Below are 20,221 nucleotides of genomic sequence, written 5' to 3'. Positions count from 1 at the left end.
TCCTTCTATTATTTCCTGGATTTTCATTTATCTGAAAACCTACATGTAAGGAGCAAACACTCATAAATGTAAGCCAGTAGTTATCAAATAAAAATCCTGTGTACACGTTAATATATAACTTCTCATTGGAACACAAGTTATTGCGTATGTTGGGGCTACTAGTAAGCCCTACAGCTTTGTGCTTGTCATTACCTTCAGGCAATCAGAATTTTATGAGCACAAACCAATAATAATGATATTTCCCTTTTGCTTTTATCCACACCTCATTGCCTTACATTGATTTGCATAAGCAATTTCCACCCTGATAATTGGAGCCAAACATCTTGTTGTAGGTTACCTTATAGAAAAGAGCAGTTAAATACTAATCAAGATAAATCTGTCTTTATTCAACCATATTTTAGATGATACTGAATTACCCTCATTGGTTGAGCAAGAAGGTGACTCATTTTCTGACACAGGTTTCAGAGTTTGAGTTTATATCAAGCTCACCAATGATCTTTCTTTGTAATTTCAATTCCCTGATGTTGAGTCGTAACATGAAGAATAGTACTGCTAGGCTGAAATCACTAAAACAATATTGTTTTTGTCTGAAAAGAAAAGGCAGTAGTACTAATTACTTTTAATAGCTGCTGAGCCAATCAATATTATCTGAGGATTTCATAATTATAGTCTTATTCTTTTATTTCCAGAAAAATCGGAGGAAAAAAATGGAACTAGGGAGATTAAAACAAGTAAAAATGAAATAAGACAGGTCAAAGTCATGTAAAAATTTCTATCAGAAGAGCCATTACTTGAATTACTTACTTTAAAAATAAGCCTATAATACTTATGTAGAATTAGGATTTGAGCTATAGGAACTTAAATTATAAAAACAAGGTAAAAGAAGTAGATCCTAATTTATTGATCATATGCATAAGCTTTGTTACATATGGGTGACATTTAATGTATATGCATTTAAACAATAAGAACCCCAGGAGATGAAAGATATAAGGATTGCTGAAAGATGCTTTGGAATGGAAATCAATACAGTGATGGAAGGATAAAGAATGCAAGAATCCAGACATTCTGTGGAGGATTACCTTCTCTCCATTAAGAGGTCTTATAAACAGAAGCAAACTGAGATCCTAAGGGGTATTTGCATTGAAGGAGGTGTTTAGAGGAAGCATTTGTTCATAGGAGCAAGGGAGATTTCAGGAGTATATATAAAATCACCAAGAACTTCTAGAGAGACAGGGCAAAATTGTAGTATATTTCTATATTTCTATTCCAGGTACCACAAAGGAAAGGAAAGTCAACAACATTTGACACTGAAGATTGTCCATGTGGAAAAGAAGATAGAAATGAGGTTCCACTGCATGTACTCCCTCCCCAGTGTCCTGCCAGTAAGGACTCTGCTTATGCTGTGAACATTGTAATGAGGAAAATAACACTTCAGATAGTAATGATAAATAAACAGAGGTGGAGCCCCCCTCATCCCCAGGAAATCTTACCACCTTCTCCTTACAGGGTGACCTGGAATGGAATTGGAGGTATTTATGCCACAAATATGAGGTGATAAAGGTAAGAATTAACCTATTATGTATAAAAAGTATAACTTGAGCTGTGTATAAAAGGTAATTAATACTCATTACTTCTGACCTGCCTATTCCATTTCCCACTGATGCTAAGTCCCTACAGATAACGTATCATGCAGGTGTTTTCTTAGTCATCATTACTCACCGGAATCATTGCTAGGAGAAAATTCTGGACTGAGAAATCCATAAGCAGTCTTCAGATTCCCTAGGTATAGTTGGTCTTAAAAGCAATTTAGGCAAACTGCTACTTAAATTTTTCTCCCTGCATTTACCCTGTTTTAGAAGAATTTGCCTATCTGGAGGTGAGAGAGGTAGAAAGAAGAGCCAGCAGTTGTGATTGTACAAACCAAAAGTTTGCAATTTTTAATTTAATAAAAAAGCAAAATAATTATTCACAATAGTAAATCTCCTTGTCTTTTCTGCTTTGGTCTTTATTTTAGAAGAAGAATAAATTTAGATATGTAAAACTGTTAAGACATATTACTGGTACTGATTCACCCTGACACAACTAAATCAACTCATTCAAGAGGAAACTGGGGATTATAGACCACAGGCAAATGACTGAGTTAGGAAATAAGTGAATGATGGTCATTGATTGATTTTCCTAATTTGTCTCATTATATATCCTTATAAAATGATTGAAATCAGTTGAAAACATTCTCCTCAGCTACAATAGTATCACTAGGTCTTAACATAAATATCAAGAAAGAGATAACTATTTTTAAATCTGCATATGTTAATTCCACCTACAAAAATAATAAAATAATATTTAATCAATAGAACAAAGACATTTGTAGATGAAATGTGTCAGATTGTCTGTAAGCAATTCATCACCACTCCTGCTACATTCTACATGTTTGTGCATCGTATGGGCTGGAAGCTTCAATTCCTAGAATCCTTTGCTAGTTAGGTACAAGTTTAAGTTCTGCATTAAAAGTACACATAAAAGGCATAAAAGAAGGAGGAGTCATATTGCTCAAGCAGCAATGAGCAGGCCTGTGGACTTTGGTAGAAGTTAAGGTACTACTAGTGGCTTCCACGTGTACTGCAGGCAGCTGAGACTATGGATATTAGTTTGTTATGATACTTAAATTTCTTTTTTTTTAATTGTTATTAAATTTATTGGGGTGACATTGATTAGTAAAATTATATAGGTTTTAAGTGTACAGTGCTATAATACCTCTATATATTGCGTTGCGTGTTAAATTTCTTGCTTTTCTGAAGTTTAGCCGTGGTTTTCCTACTTTCACTCCTCTAGCCCTCCCAACAATTTTAGAAAATTCATATACTCTGTGTCAAAATAACTTTCTGCTTGAAGTACCTTGAGTGGTTTTGATTGGGCTATTATATTATATGCCCAATGTTTTAGGCAACAGACCCTCAAAGATGGAAAAATATAGTTGCTTGCCTGTCTTGATTAGATTTAAATGAGGTAATAGCATTGATAATGCATGGTAATATCCTGGTAATCCATGGTTTTCAGGGCCAACGCAAATTCTTAAATTATCCTTTATAGTTGTCCAAATTGAAGAATAGGCTTTGGGAAAACAAATGACTATTTCAAAAAAAAAAACATTACAGTAGAATAGAGAATTACAAAATCTGCAAGAGGAATGGGTATTTCTGACTAGACTGGAGAGAGTACAAAAAGAAAAGTGTAACATCGGTGCTTTAAATTCTCTGCTATAGTATGGGCAGGGAATCAGTGGTCATCTGTGACGATGCGTAGTCTTCTCTCCCCACCATTTAAAATGTAAAAAACAATTCTTGGTTCTCAGGCCATGCAAAAGCAGGCAGTGGACCAGATTTGGCCCACAGGCTGTAGGTTGCCAAGCCCAGTTTGAAATCTCCAATAATCTGTATCTAATAATAAAAGTTTCAATTTAAAAATATAAAAGAGTCTTATACCTCTTTTAGCCTTAGAATCAATATACCTGAAAAGCAGACTAAGGTTTGAAATTCTGAGTGGTAAAATTACACCTCAAGTAAATTTCATAGATTTCTTAGGTCTCTTATTAAAAATTAGGGTACTGATTGAGAAAGTGTGGGACACTGATAATTGGATTGGGGACCTTTAAAACCTAAATTCCACACTTGGGTTCAAAAGCAGCTCTCCTTGTCTCCGAAAAAGTCAGTTACCCATTGTTTGAATCCCCTGTAATGACACTCATCAAGGGGGTGCCTGTTCTCCTCAAAACCAACATCCAATGCACCTCAGTGATATTAGACCCATAAACAAATCAACATCAGCAGATTTCAGGAATACAAGCAGAAATCTGACCTTATGGACGGCAACATATACAGTGAAAAATCTTCAAGAAACTTCAACAAGTCCTTAGAAAATGTCATCTAAGACGATTATGGTTAAATTACAAACATGTAAAGAATCCAGAGCAAAATATGAAATTATAACAAAATAAAAAAGGTAACTAAAAAGCAAAGGAAATATAAGCTGTTTCTTACTATCGGGAAAAAGTAACATAGGTATTACCAGCAAAAATTCTCAGTGACCTCAAATGCTGGTCTGGTTGGACCATAGTTACAATGCTACAGTTGACCCTTGAACAATGTAGAGGTCAGAGTAACCAACTCCCTTGCAGTAAAAATTCACCTACAACTTCTGACTCTCCAAAAACTTAGTTGTCCCTCAGTATCCATGGGGGACTGGTTCCAGGATCCCCATGACACCAAAGTCAAGTCTCTTATATAAAATGGCATAGATCAAACCACACTCCCATCCATGGATCGAAAACGGTACAGGTATTTCTTGAAATAAATCCACATAGAAGTAGACCTCTGCAGTTCAAACCCATGTTGTTCAAGGTCAACTGTATACACATTGAATGCCACATAGTCTTAATATTCAGATTATTAACTGAAGATTCAAACACAGTGAATCACTCGCTTTTGCACATCTAGTTTATAAATTTTCCCATCAAATTAAGTCAGCTGTCCCAAATTAAAGTATAAAACCCAAATTATATCACTAGTAAACTGCATTAAATAAATCATAGATTCAGAGAATCTGAAAAATAGAAAAAAATATCTTAAAGAGTATTTAGTCCAATTCTTACATTGGATGACTATAAAGTCAAAGGCCAAGAAAGATTTAGTGACTTGTAGAAAACCTGCCATTAATTAGAAACAGAAATTAGAATTATTTCTGCCTACTTATTCCATGGCCTCATGCTTCCCAAAATATGCTTCCATTATTTTGCGAAATTGATTGTTTAGAACAGTAGATATATAGAGTTTGCAAAAATATAAACATTTCTATGTTTTAACATACATTATTTACAAGTGGCATACAGAATCAAACAGGGGTTCAAGTTTGGTTCACTCTACACTTTCAATATAAACATCAAAACAGACTCTAACTTATTAATGGTAGCCAGGATAAATATTTTAATGTATATATTGTCTATTTTCAAAAAAAATGATTTGAGGCAATTTTTTAAAAAAGATATGCAAGACTGAACCATTTAAGCATCAGACAAAATTCAAGAAGAGAATTAGACAAAAATGTATCAAGTAGACTAGACTAATGAAAGTTGTGATTAAATCAATATAAAACTTTTCTAGACTTTCTAACAACTGACACAGTGGATTATATGGTTATTAGGAATAAAACTTTTCTCACAACAATCTCTGAGTCCCTTCCTACTGAGGGATATATATGTAAGCTGGAACTTAAAAAGCCATATATATATATATATATATATATATATATATATATATATGCACACATATATATAAAACAGAATATTATAAAAGGTAAAAAAAAAAGGTAGTGAAATCTATACTCGGACACTTCATAGGTAAAATATGAACATGTGAACTGACCCAGCAACTTCCCAGAAACCTACTATTTTTCTATATTAATTTTATTATATTTAATATATAAACATTATATTTATAATTTATATATTTATATTTATTATATATTTATTATATTTTTCCTCCAGTTGTATTTGTAAAAAATGTTTGCTTTGTTCCCCAAAGAGTCTAAGATGAGTTATAAGGATATCAAAATTGTAAGAGAACATAAATTTTAGAAGAAACCAACATTATTATTCCTCTGTGGAACATGAAGATTAAGTCCAAGTACTAAGAAGGAGAAGAAGAAGGACAAAGGAGAGAGAAGAGAAGAAGGAAAGGAATAAAGAAAGAAAGGAAGAAAGAAGGGAAAGAGGGAGGAAGGAAGAAAAAGAGGAAAAGTATATGAAAAACATGCTGTTTGCAATTTGGGATTGCCTATACCTGTACATCTAACCTTGGGTCTGTCCGCAAATATAAACTTGCATTTGACTACACAGCAACAGCCATGGTTAATGTAAAAACAATTAATAGATTTTCCAGCAGAGGTAAGTAAGCACTGACAGTCCAGGTTAGCTCTTTCAACAAGACTGTAAAACCAAAACTCTCTAGAGCCTTGTGGATGGGAAATACATTACTATCATCTCTGTGACCACGCAGCACCATGACATAAAGGGTCTGTTCAGGAGGTCATTTCCACAATGTATCCCATACATCTTCATGCACAAGAGATGATAATTTATCACCTAGACGTAGGGATCTACTGTAAACTAATCCAAACTGCTGATGATACACTAAATCAGTTTGAGTGATGAGTATAAATAAAGCTGCAAGGAAGTACTGAAGGATGCATATCTATCTGATCAATGAGATGTCACAAGGCAAATGAAATGCAATGTTGACAAACATAGAGTCCCTCAGTTGAAAATTAACCAAATCAGGTATCAGAGCATAAAGGCATACATTAACACAAGCTTCAAATGAAAGTTTAATACATGGGAGTCAGAGGGTATATCCTAACTGTTTTGGACAAAACTGAACACATGGGGCCAGTAGAAAAGGGAGTATTAAAAATTGATATATTTTGCATACTATAGAAAGCACAACAGGACAAAGAAAAATATTGCAAAACAGTCATCCTTTCCAAATAATATAACTATAGTTATTCAATCTGCTGAGCAAATCCATGCACACAGATGAGGAAAAAACAATAAAATTTATATACAGAAAATGATTTCACATCAACTTGCTACCAGAAAATCAAATTTGATTTGTGTTGCCCTTATGGAAGCTTAGATATTTTCTGGAACTGTCATGCTACAACTTCAATGGGGAAAAACAAACGAGTGGTGATAAAGAAGGATATTCCTCCAGAAAGTTGATATTCATAGAGGGCATTCCTTGAGAAAAAAAGATTTTTCCAACTATGTGATCAAAATAAAGGCTTTAGCACCCGGCAAATAGTTTAATGGAATTCAGGTATTCTGAAGGTGTCCGTAATGGAAAGAGCTGATTAAAGTAAATTCTAACCCCTGCTGGAACAAATCTGTAAAAACATTTTCTAAGGGAAATTACTCCTCAAGAAATGTATTTGTTTGTCTTTGTTGTATTAAATATAATACAGTTTTTTCATAACATATTTAACTCTTGCTTTGTATTTTATCTTTTAGTTTATTTTGGGTAAAGATAGAATTATGTTACTAACATATGACCTGATCCCATATGTAGTTTATTTAAATTTCAAAATGAAAAGCTTACTAAGAACAGATAAGATTGATTGCTCTCTCTGTCTTAGCATAATTGTATTTCAGGTGAACATCAATTTACTTTAAAGGACACTTCTAAGTAGCAGAATGCATCATAAATAATTCATCAATCACAGATGCTAGGAACATGATTTACTTCAACAGATTCAATGGAATAAAAGTTCTATTTTTCTATATTTGTGCTTGCTTTAAGAGTTTAAGAATCCTCCCTTTCTAAGAAACCACTACTAGGTTCCATACTTCATATTCTAAATGCAATCTGATAAAACTATTTTTTTTTTCCACATTTAAAAATACTGTATTTTCTAATTTAAAAAACATTTAGATAGCAGTAGAACAAATAACAACCTGTGTACATCAACAGTGAAAAAACAAACAAACAAAAAACATAAAAGATACAGATCTGAAAAAATGGCATAAAGATTTTCTCAAATACATAATTTTAGTAAGGCTAACATAATTTGTTTACACTTTAAAATTTCATATAAAATTTTAAATGGAAGAAAAAGGAAGCAGACCTTCAGAAAACCTTACATAGATTATTTAGGATCTGATACGTTTGAAAATTACTTCTATTGAAAAATACATATTAAAGAGATTCTAAATGGTATAACAGTTTGAGGTTTTATTGGTTGATAACGTGAAAATCTTAACCACTTTCATTTGTCATGGAAGACACTGCTTACCTTACTCATCCTAAAGTTTTCCATCAAATTCAGCAATTTTGTATTAGAAAGTTCCCAAGCTGCAAAAAATCTTTAAAGTAAATATATGGACAAGGAAAAATGTAAGAGAAAATAGAAAGCATTCTACTTACTTGCAAACCCCTCTGAAATACTGAATGGCCCATAAAATTAGCCAGCATTCTAATTAAAGCAGCACCCTGTAGGAAAGAGTATTTAGAAAAGAGAAAAGAATTTCAACCAAGTAACATGATTCTAAAATTATCTTAAATCAATCAAAATAGTCTGTTTTATTCATGCTATTTTATTCTTAAAAATAGTTAAGAAATAGTAATAAAAAAAACATAAATACAATACTCCATTTACAGATGAAAATTGCATCTTTTATTTTGTGACTCTAAAACCAATGACATCAAAATAGAAGTCTCCTAGACAGAATATCTCAGGGCAATAAAAAGCTCTAATGCAGGAGTAATAAAAATGTTATTTATCACTGCATATGACAAAGTTAATAAAACATGGCTCTTGTACTTACAAGTTCATAATCTAGTAAGGGAGAATACCCATGTTAATAAATAATCATATTAAAACATAGCTTTTGAGCAACATAGTTACTTACTCTAACTCTGGCTCAAACAGGAATAGTTTAGCTGCAGAAATGAAGAGTAGGGAGTACTAAGCAGTCAGACTATTTAGGTTCAAATCCTAGCTCTGCCACTGACTTGCCATGTTTACTCAGGAAAACTATTTAACCTCACTGTTCCTCACTTTCCTCACTTGTAAAATGTAGGTAATAATAGCCAAATTTAATATGGTTATTTTGAAGCTTAAATGAATTACGGCAGTTCAAACTGGATCTGAAAAATAGTAACCATGATGAGACGAGTGTTACTTATCAGTATTGCAACAAACTAATTATTTTTATTTCCTGTCTGTAGAGGCAGACTGTAGCCATATATCCATATACAAAAGAAATATATGTGATGGATATAAATACTTAGAATAATAGAAGAAAAAATTAAGAGTCTACCTCACCTGAGAACAATTACTATAATACTGCAGAACAGTAGCCGTGTAAAAAGGTGGACATGTAATCAATACGAAACATTCCAAGTAATTACGGTTAAGTGTAGATGCTCACAAATGTATATGTAAAGTATAAATAAGCTTTCAAGAAGCTCTTTCACTTGGCACTAAATTGTTTTAACTATAGAGCAATGGATTATAAGCAACAAAAGTTTCAATAGAAAGAATAGCCTGGTTTTAGGGGGAAAAAAATCATTTTATGGCTTACATATAGAATTCATACTTCATTACAAATTCACACCCTCCCATAATTCATTTCACCAGATGTCTCTTTTTTAAGTGACAGAATCATATGAACCACACAGACTCATCCTGCCTAGGCTAGAACTGTGGCATCCAGTCAGGAGACACATGAAAGAATTCTCATTGTTTGTTATTAGAATCGTTTCCTAGAATACTGAAATTTTAATGCAATACAATACTCAGGTTCCATGAATCACCATTAAAGAAATGTCTCAAAAAATTTCAGTCATCACCAAACTTGCTCCCAAAATTGGTATTTTATTCACAACTCAACAAATGATAAACTGGACAAGCTAGAGAGTTTTGTGCCTCTTCTGATATATTAATATTTTCCCCCCACACCTTCTACTCTGCCCTTTCTTTTGCTTCTCCCTCTTTATCTTCTGCAAACTTGTGTAAGTCCACAAGATATACGCACTTATGATTCCACCTGGGGACCAGACTAGAATTCCTGTTAGAATTTATCAGCTCTGCTCCTTCAATTTCCTTGACAAACTCTCCTTCTATACATTTCCCCATCTAATCTACCTACCCCGAGGGTGGAAACTGTCAGTTCTGTAGCAAAAGTACCCCCTGCCACTTGGGAATGAGACTTAGAATCTCAAGCAGCCAACTCAAACTTTCCTTCAGAACAGAATAGGCATCTTCAGATGATTTAAGTGTTTCCCTCCAGGTAATGATGATTTGGTCTCTTGTCAGGCTATAAAAACTATCAATTTAGCATGGTTTAACGGCAAAAGAGTCCTTTCTAATCATAAAGAATGTGCCCGTTACCCTGTCTCAGTTGAGCTGGAGCAGAGTGCTAACAGGAAATAAGACCTAGAAATATGATCAATATATAAATGTTATATATCACTGAACTCCCTTTTGTTATTAATTATTATTATTATATTATATAATTTGATTAACTTTTAAAAATATGTTTATGTTGCCCACTTGAACATTTTAAATTCTCCAGGGTAGCATGCACTCTTCTATATTCAACTAGCCTCTTCTTTCCAAAACTAAATTTTAAAAATACTTATTTTATAGAACTTCATAGACAGATGGGCTCTCTAGCTGTCTAATATGTTCAGCCAACATATACTGAGCACCTACTATGCGTGGCTTATAACCAGGATCACACCTCAATGCAGGTATAACTCATTACAAACCTTTTTTTAAAAAAAAGAAAACACTGAATCCTCTTTCATCATGTCTTTAAAACGTTTTTTCACCAAGCAAATATTATTTATAATGTTATAACTTTTACTCACTCGTGATTCAAAATTCCAGCCCCAATCAAACAAACTGGCAGCCTAACTAGTTTTATGAGAAATAAATAACTATTTCTGCAATATTTTCATAATTTTGAGACATGCTCGAGAAAAACCATCATTATATTTACTATACTAAGGTTCAGAGAGATACTAGGTTGGAAAGTACTACCTGTTTTGTTTTTGTTTTTAAAGCTTTCATAAAGAATATTCCACAAAAGTATGGTTGTAAACCCATTTCTCATTTAGTAGTTTTTCTATTTGGAGTATCTTTGCCATATATGTTCTTATCTAAAACTTCTTTTATTTTACATTGTAATGATTTGCATTCATGTCAGTCTCAAAAGCAGTAAATATCCCCAGAGAAAGGGCAGTACCCTCACAACATGGTACCCTCCCCTATTCCCTGTGTTTGCCTCAGAGGTGGTACTCCCTTAAGATAATAACTGATGAGAGAGAAGAGAAATTAGTCGCACACTTAGCAATTACTTTTTATTCTTGAAAACTACTCAGCCTGGATATACAGTTTATCACTTTATCGGTGTACCTTAGTGATAAGTAATCACATTTGAAAAGAAGGAGATCTTCTCAACTAATTTGTTCCTTTTACACATGCTTATTGAGTAAGGCAGTGTGCTCAGTATCTTGTAGAACATAAATAGGTATGCTACAAGTCTCTGTCCTCCAGCGCCACAAAACCTCATAAGTGAGAAGACACAATACAGTATAAGATGAATGACAAAAGAAATATTCTACTGTGTTTCAGAAGAGGGAGAGTTTATTATATCTGGAGGGATGAACGACAAAGAGGCTATAAAGAAGTGGCATTTGTGTTAGACCATGAAGGATGGATGGTATTCCATGAGCAAAGAAAACAGAAAGCACTTGCCTGGAATGGCCGGAATGGCCTTTGCATGGTCACGCAGGTGTGAAAGTGAAAAGCACAGTAAGGTGGGTGATACTGTAGGACAAAGGGCATAAAAAAATTGAGGCTTAAAAGGTTGTGTAACTTGACCAAAGTAACACAGGTAGTATGCAATGGGGCCAGGATTAGAATTCCACTCATCTCCAACTTCAAAATTAATAACATTAACAAATTTGAATTGCTTTTTTTGTAATCCCAAATCAAAATAGTTACATATTTTCCAGAACTTGGAAAACGAAAGGGAATTCTTAGAGTGGCTCAGAGCTTGGAATCAGCAGATGTTCCCAGAAGAGTGAAAGGAAACCTAACTCAATGAGACAGAGCTGAAATAGCTGACCAATATGCCCAGGATTGGTGATGGAATAGAAGACATAAATGGCTAGCATCATACAACATGTGGATGCTCTAGGAGACATAAGCTAGTTTAGAGCAGGTTCAGCAAAACAAAAGACCAGTCAAATTGAAAACAAGTGGTATTTTTATCAAATGCTGTATATGGATGTGGTAGCTGTGAAAATGCTCTGTTCAGAGTTGTCCTTCTCCATTTGTCACCATGAAGGCCAACTTTTCATAGTGTACTCCCAGTCAATGACTGAGCACAGCAGTGGAACTAAGGTAGACATTTTGTAGCGAGGGACTCCTCTAATAGAAAACTCTGGCTCCAGGATTCTCCATTGCCCTGGATGGATGTTTCTTGCAATTGGACTGAAGTCTGAAACTCTTTCAACCCAATGCTTCTTTCTTCCCTCTCTCCTGGAACAGACTGTGAACTGTCTTATGATCTCAAGGTGGCTCTCCTTACCTTAACCGCTCCTTCCTTAAATAAATATCTTGCACAGCACAGTGATTTCTTCTCAGAAGACCTGACCCAGTATGGCAACTTAAAATGCTGCAGTCCAAACATGTATAAATTATTGGTCTTTAGCTGGCATATTCCAATATTCCACATCACAGATGTGTTTGCTCTTATCCAGGATAGGAGCAGATAAGGAACAATGTATCATTATATTCAGTTTACATATGGGAGAGACAAAGGGATGAAGTAATTTGTCCAAAATTACAGAGATATGATAATTACTGGAACTTTTCTCCAGATTTGTTTCCATACATTTAGTTGTTATTTGTTAGCATAGAAACCTATGAGGTAAGACTTTCTTATTACTTTCTAAGTTACTGAAAGGATTAATCTATTGATTCTAAATCAAAGTACTTTTAAAGTGTAAATTTCTAAATGATGTGTCTGAATTAAATCTGGACAGGTGTCAAGATTATGCAATGTTCTAATATGATTAGTTACTGAACAATGGCTTTTGGTCTAAAGTAAAAGCATATCTTAAATCCTCCATGGTTTTCAAACACATGTTTTTTAGTTTCTTTATTTTTTTACAATAGTATTATAGCTACAGTTAGGACCTGAGGAAGAAGAAAAAAGGAAATATCTAATGCTAAATATCACTCACTCACAAATTGATTACCAAAAAGGAAAGGTGGAGGGGAGAGGGAGAGGGAGAGGGAGAGGGAGAGAGAGAGAGAGAGAGAGAGAGAAAAAGGAATAGAAAACAAAGAGGAGGAAAAAGCAAAGAAAGTTAATTTGAAAAGGGAAGCAGAATTAAAGGTCCTTTGCCCCAGTCACCCACACTTGGAATCTTGGAGTCCTCTTTGAGTTACTACTTCCTAAGGCTAAGCCTTTATTACTGAACCTAAATTATTTCACAGCCTCCAGTGACAACGCCAGATGCATTCTCACTTTCATAAGTTCATCCTATGGACAACATCAGACTTATTTTAATAATTACTTCTGATTCTCCACTTTTTCTGTCTGACTTATTTCGCTTAGCATAATAATCTCAAGGTCCATCCACGTCACAAATGGCAGTACTTCATCTTTTCTTATGGCAGAATAGTATTCCATTGCGTATATATACCGTATCTTCTTTATCCAATCATCTATCGAAGGACACTTTGTTTGTTTCCATGTCTTGGCCACTGTAAATAATGCTGCAATGAACTTCAAAGTACATAAAATGTTTCCCCAAAAATAAGACCTAGCCAGACCATCAGCTCTAATGCATCTCTTGGAGCAAAAATTAATATAGGACCCGGCCTTTTTTTACTATAAGACCCGGTCTTATATAATATAATATATAATATAATATAATATAATATAATATAATATAATATAATATAATATAATATAATAAGACCGGGTCTTATATTAATTTTTGCTCCAAAAGACACATTAGAGCTGATGGTCTGGCTAGGTCTTATTTTTGGGGAAACACGGTATATCTTTATGGATAAATGTTTTCATATTTTTTGGGTAGATACCCAGGAGAAGAACTGCTATATGACTTCCCTTACATGTAGGATATAAAACTGAGAGCAATAAAGGAATAAGACAAACAAACAAACAAAAACTCATAGATGTAGACAGTAGTTTTGTGGTTACCAGAGGGTAAAGAAAAAGGGGGGATGGTAGAAGAGGGTAAAGGAGGTCAAATATATAGTGATGGAAGGAGAACTGACTCCGCGTGATGAGCACACAATGTGATATATTGATGATGTATTATGGAATTGTACCTTGAAACCTGTGAAATTTTACTAACCATTGTCACCCAAATAAATTTAATTAAAAAAATTACTTCTGAAGAAACATAATGTCTGCTAAAAGTCCTAGTTCTGTCATCTACTATATGTAAGAGCTTCGGCACATTAGATGGGCTGTCTAAGTATCTACAATTAGAATATAACAAGAACAGTAACAATGACTACTAATCATGATGATAATGATGATACCTCAAGATTCTTCTGAGGATTCATTTAAATCACTTATATAAAGCACTTGGAACAGTGTTTGGCATATGAGGTCGGACAATTAAGTTCCTAAACTTGTTGCAACGATGTTGTTAATTTTTTTTGATATCTGAGGGATTATTCATTATGAATTTGTACCAACTGGACAAAGAGTTAACCAAGTTTACTATTTGGAAGTGCTGAAAAGGCTGCATGAAAAAGTTAGACGATCTGAACTTTTCACCAACAATTCATGGCTCTTGCATCACGACAACACACCAGCTCACACGGCACTGTCTGTGAGGAAGGTTTTTTAGCCAGTAAACAAATAACTGTATTGGAACACCCTTTCTACTCACCTGATCTGGCCCCCAATGACTTCTTTCTTTACCTGAAGATAAAGGAAATACAGAAAGGAAGACATTTTGATGACATTGAGGACATCAAGGGTAATATGACGACAGATCAAAAAAAGAATTCCAAAATTGCTTTGAAGGGGGGACTAGGCACTGGCATCAGTGCATAGCTTCCCAAGGGGAGCACATCGAAGGTGACCATAGTGATACTCAGCAATGAGGTATGTAGCACTTTTTCTAGGATGAGTTCGTGAACTTAATTGTCCGACCTCGTATGATACACTTCAACAAAAGCATGTAGGTATTGTCATCATCTTCATCACTGCCATCCTTTTCATGTTCACTCCTTGCCCCCCAAACTCTATTTTATTTTAATTCCTATGGTAGTAAATCAAGGCCATGCACAATGAAACTCACCATGACCTACCAACACTGTCTCCCATGTGGCCCAATAAGCAGCCTCTAGTTATGAAGAGCTTCTCATTATCCTATGAGCATATCTTATATAGTCATGTTTTAATCATACTGTTATTTTTATTGCAATGATATTCTTTTTCAACCTGATATTCTAAACCCTATACATTATTCAAAAGCACAGGATAGCCCATACTATAATATAAAACTTCCCACAAATATGTTAGCCCTCAATGGTTTTCTCTCTCCTGTAGTCATAAAACTTTTAAGTCTAAACTACACAATTTCTTAAATTATTTTATATCACTCACCAATTGAGTCAAATGACTGTTTCTTCTTTCCACAATCCCATGTGGGTCATATCCTTTAGACTTATTATTGGCTCACTTGTTAGTTGTCAATGCCATAGCTTTTTCATTGCCAGTGAAAGATGGTCCTAGCAGAGAGAGGTATTTACCTCTCTTGCAAGAAACTACTTGCTATTAATAGTTTCAAATCATCAATCCAAGCTAAAACCAAATAGTCAACACACAGGTACTCTGTCTTCTCTATAATGAAATTCAGCATATTTGCTATACTGGGGCCTTTGGTTTTTTTTTTTTTTTTGGTATTCTCAAGCAATTCAAATAGGGTAATCTATATTTAAATCAATAGAAACCCTAAAAAGAAGACTACAGATCCTAGAACAAGAAAACAGGGAGCTTTCAATAGTGTCAAAAACTAGCACTTACATGAAAGTATTCGATGGAAAAAAATATGAAAAAGAACAATACTATAAACTCAAATGAATGTTGATGGAAGGATAAAGCATAAGAGCAAAAATTAACAAAATAGAAAATAAAATGGTAAAGAAGATGAAAAATACAACGTATCAATATTGTGGGGAAAGCATTTGCTATGACTTAGTATTTATTCAAAATAATGTATCTTAGTAAACTAGGAAGAGAAGGGAATTCATTAACATGTTAAAAGCCATCGTCCAAAAATATACTGACTGATGAAATATGTGTTCTCCTTATGGGAATAGAACAAGAAAGCCCTCTGTTAATACTTATACTCGAAGTACAATAAAATAAATCAACAAACAAGAGCATTACGAAGCAAAGATAGAAATGAAGCAATAAATTAGTATTACTCGGAGATGATGTTAAATTTCTTACAGAAATCTAAGAGGATCTATAGAAGGAACCGATAAAATCAATAAAAGAATGCAGAGAGATTACCTAACACAGATCAATACATAAAAATCAAGACAGCTGATATAAATCAGTAAAAACCAATTTAAAGAATTAATTTATAAAGAGTCCTATTCTCAAGAGCAAAACACAAACAAATATAACAAAACCAAAAATTATAGGAAGAAATAAAAAGTTGTTCAGAGCTTTCATGGGGAAAATTACATAGCTTAATCAAAGGCACAAGGACCGAAATATGAAAACTGTATTTGTTACAAAGCTATGGAAAAGCTGTTATTGTAAAATGTCAAATATTTCAAAATTAATCTATAAAATCTTGAAAAGATTTTTTTCCCCCCAGAAACTGTCTTCATCTTAAAATTTATATGGATTGGCGAGTAGCAATTTTGAAAGAGAACAAGGCAGGGAGAATCATCACACCCAATGTCAAACTGAAAATGCTATAGTGTATAGACCTTAGTCAGAAATGCAGAAGCAAAAATATGTGTGGAAACCAGGGCCCAGAATCAGGAGCTGTAAATGCACTAACGCTGATATTGGCAATAGCTGACAAAGACAGTATTACAAAAGATTAGGAATGGGGCAGGGAAGTCAATAAATAGCACTGAGAAGATAGATTATCTAAACAAAAGTGGACTTACATTTACATACCAACATAAAAAGGAAACAACAAAAACATTTAAATGGATTAAAGAAATTAATATAAATGCAAATTTTTTTTAAATATTAAGAAAAATGTCAAAGCATATGTTTAAGAATTGGGGGTAAAGAAGAATACTTAAACAAAACAAAAAGCATGAAATATAAAAGAGAAAATGGATAAACAGACTACATCTAAGTTAGACCTCTTTGTCATAAAAAAAAATTAAAAGATAAATTACAGTCTCATTAGCAACCAAAGATTTATATCCAGAATATGGAAAAAACAACAACAGCAAAAAAAGAAAAACAAACCTCTCATTAACCAATGATTAAATAAATGAGCAAATAAATTTAAAAACAAAGACCCCATTGGAAAATTAGTAAAGCACAGAAATTTTTTAAACAAGCAAAAAACTTAATCTCACCAATAAACAAAGAAATGCAAATTAAAACAGTAAGACGGCATTTCGTAGCCATAGCCAGGCAAAAAATCTGAAAGTTTAATAATACCAAGCAGAGATTAGAATGTGAGGAAATAAGATCTCTCAAACATTCTATTGGGAGTGTGTATATAGGTACAAACACTTTGGGAGGGAAATGATACCCCAAGATAAATTTAAGAATTGATTTATTTGTGAAATTAACAAACAATTATTCAGTACTTGCTGTGTCAGGCACCATCATAGGGACTGAAAATGATGCAAAGAACAAACCAAATAAGCTTCCATGGAGTTTATATTCTAGGCAGAAGAGGCAGTTAATAAACAAAGAAACAGCTTCATAAAGTCATCCAAGTACTGATTATTACTATGAAGAAAAATAAAACAGGGTAAGAGAGTGCTGGGGAAAATGGACTATCAAATTTATTAAGCTAATCAGGGAAGATTTCTCTAATAAATTGACAATTGAATAGAGACATGAATCAAAGAAGCAAGTCATGTTGATAACTGGGGAAGAACATTCCAGGCAGAGAGAACAAACATTCTAAAGTTATGTCTGCTTAATGCTTATCTCTGGGAAGCGAGGGAGAGATATAATGATATTAACAAAATGATAATATTTGTTAAATTTGGGTCTTGATGATAATGATAATAAAAATGATAACTTCTGTTAAATCTGGGTCTTGAATACAAGCATACCCGTTAGTATTCTCTGCATGTTTGAAAAATCACTTGAGATTTTTTATTTAAAAATAGAGGTCTTTGCTAAACATGAGACCTAAAATGATAAACTGCATAGAAGAAAGCATAGACACTAAACTTAAGGACCTTGGGTTCAAAGAGGATTTTATGAATTTGACCTCAAAGGCAAGGGAAATAAAGGCTAAAATAAATGAATGGGAATATATCAAACCGAAAAGCGAAAAGCTTCTGTACAGCAAAAGAAACCATCAACAAAACAAACAGGAAACCAACCGAATGGGAGAAGATATTTGCAAACTATATGCCTCTGATAAAAGGCTAAAATCCAAAATATATAAAAAAGTCATACAACTCAACAACAATAACAGACAAAAAAATCCAATTAAAAATGGGCAAAGGACCTGAACAGATTACTTCTCCCAAGAAGACATACAAACGGTCAACAGATATATGAAAAAATGTTCAACTTCACTAGCTATTAGGGAAATACAACTCAAAACCACAATGACATATTAACTCACACTGGTTAGAACGGCTATCATCAACAAGACAAATAATAACGTGTTTCACTGTTGGTGGGAATGTAAGTTGATACAGCTGCTAAGGAAAACAGTATGGAGGTCCCTTAAAAAATTAAGAATAGAATTACCGTACAACCCAGAAATACCTCTCCTGGTATCTATCCCAAAGATCTGAAAACTTATCTGTAAAGATATATGTACTACGATGTTCACTGCAGCATTATTTACGGTGGCCAAGATGTGGAAACAACCAGAGAGTCTTTCTCTACTCTACCATAAGAAAAGATGAAATACTGCCATTTGTGACAACATGGATGGATCTTGAGATTATTATGCTAAGCAAAATAAATCAGACAGAAAAAGTCAAGAACCGTGACTTCACTCATATATGGGATATAAAAATGAAAGCAAAGGAACAAGACAAACAAACAAAGAAACAAAAAGTAATAGGCACAGACAACAGTTTAGTGGTTACTAAAGGGTAAGCAGGGAGGGCGGATGATAGAAGAAAGTAAAAGGGGTCAAATATATGGTGCCGGAGGAAAAAATATATATAAAAAAAGCGTCTTTGGGAAAATTGCTAACCTAAAACACCTTATAATCGATCTTATTTAATTCAGTCTCCCATGTTTAACATAAATTTTGCTTTTCTCTTATCGCAATCTTCATGGTGGAAAATCCCTAATTCCATGCTCTATCTGCACAATTTTTTAGGAGTATTTTGGTGCTACCATTTTTAAAAATATAAAATGAACTTATCTAATAGAGAAAAAAATGAAGTAAGTTGAATTGCATTAGCCAGATATTTGGAGTAATTTTTTAAATAATTAAGAGCTATGAATAATAATTTTCTTTTAAAATCAAAGTATTAATGAACATACTGTTTCTCATTAAAGTTTTATGGTATTAATAAAGCAGTGGTTTAAGAATAATTGATAGATATTCTTAAATTATATATACTCGTGTGTGTGTGTGTGCATGTGTACGTGTGCGTGTGTGTGTGTGTGTGTGTGTGTGTATGGCTGAAATATCCCAGATGTCCCTAACCAATAACAGTATTGAATGAGTACAACTAATTTAAGAATTTACAAAACACCATTTGTTTGCGAAAATATTGAAATATTCTTTAATCCCAAATTCATTTTAGAATTTGAGAACAATAGGCTGTAAAATAATTACACAAAGACGTCAATACCATTGGTGTTTTCTGAATATCAGCCAACAAATGGCGTCTTCGTCACTTACTGTAGGACAATTGTTCCTTTTTGAATATAAACTATCACAGCTGGAAACCCATATGAAATTTAGCTTATTAAGAAAAATGCAACATGAATTAACATTAGCGAACAAGGCATATCAAATGTGCTGCATAAATAAGACTGAAAAAACACATGTAATATTGTGCTAGCAAATGTCACAAAGTAAATACTTAACAGACTCATTACAAATTAGGTTTAGATATGTTGTGAATACAAAATATTTCCCCAATTTCTGTCTAATATAAAAGATGACCTGGTACTTCTTTTTGTTTTGCTTCTTTGTTTGTTTTTTTTGTTTGTTTTTAAGGACGGCACAGCTCACAGTGGCCCATGTGGGGATTGAGCAGGTAACCATGGTGTTATTAGCACCACACTCCAACCAACTAAGCTAACTGGCCACCCTAACCTGGTACTTCTTAAGGAGACATTGCTGGATTTAGTTGAATGCTAACAACTTAAGTAAATATGCTTTATTATGCAAGCAACAATTATGTTAGTGCAATAAAATTTTAGTGTATGGTGGATATTTTGTTAGAAAATTAGAGTACA

At 33.5% G+C, this 20,221-nt stretch overlaps 1 protein-coding gene across 1 annotated transcript in view; it reads right to left on the bottom strand.

Annotated features, from left to right (window-relative positions):
- TRHDE (thyrotropin releasing hormone degrading enzyme) overlaps positions 1-20,221 on the bottom strand; it is a 358,378-nt gene that overhangs the window by 96,175 nt on the left and 241,982 nt on the right. The window contains 1 exon segment of the mRNA XM_033118026.1: positions 7,974-8,039. Within this exon segment, the coding sequence (XP_032973917.1) occupies positions 7,974-8,039 (66 nt within the window).

This window comes from Rhinolophus ferrumequinum, chromosome 10, assembly GCF_004115265.2.
Source record: "Rhinolophus ferrumequinum isolate MPI-CBG mRhiFer1 chromosome 10, mRhiFer1_v1.p, whole genome shotgun sequence".
Lineage (NCBI taxonomy): Eukaryota > Metazoa > Chordata > Mammalia > Chiroptera > Rhinolophidae > Rhinolophus > Rhinolophus ferrumequinum.
Note: the sequence above shows the minus strand (reverse complement) of the source record. Positions and strands in the feature narration are given on the sequence as shown.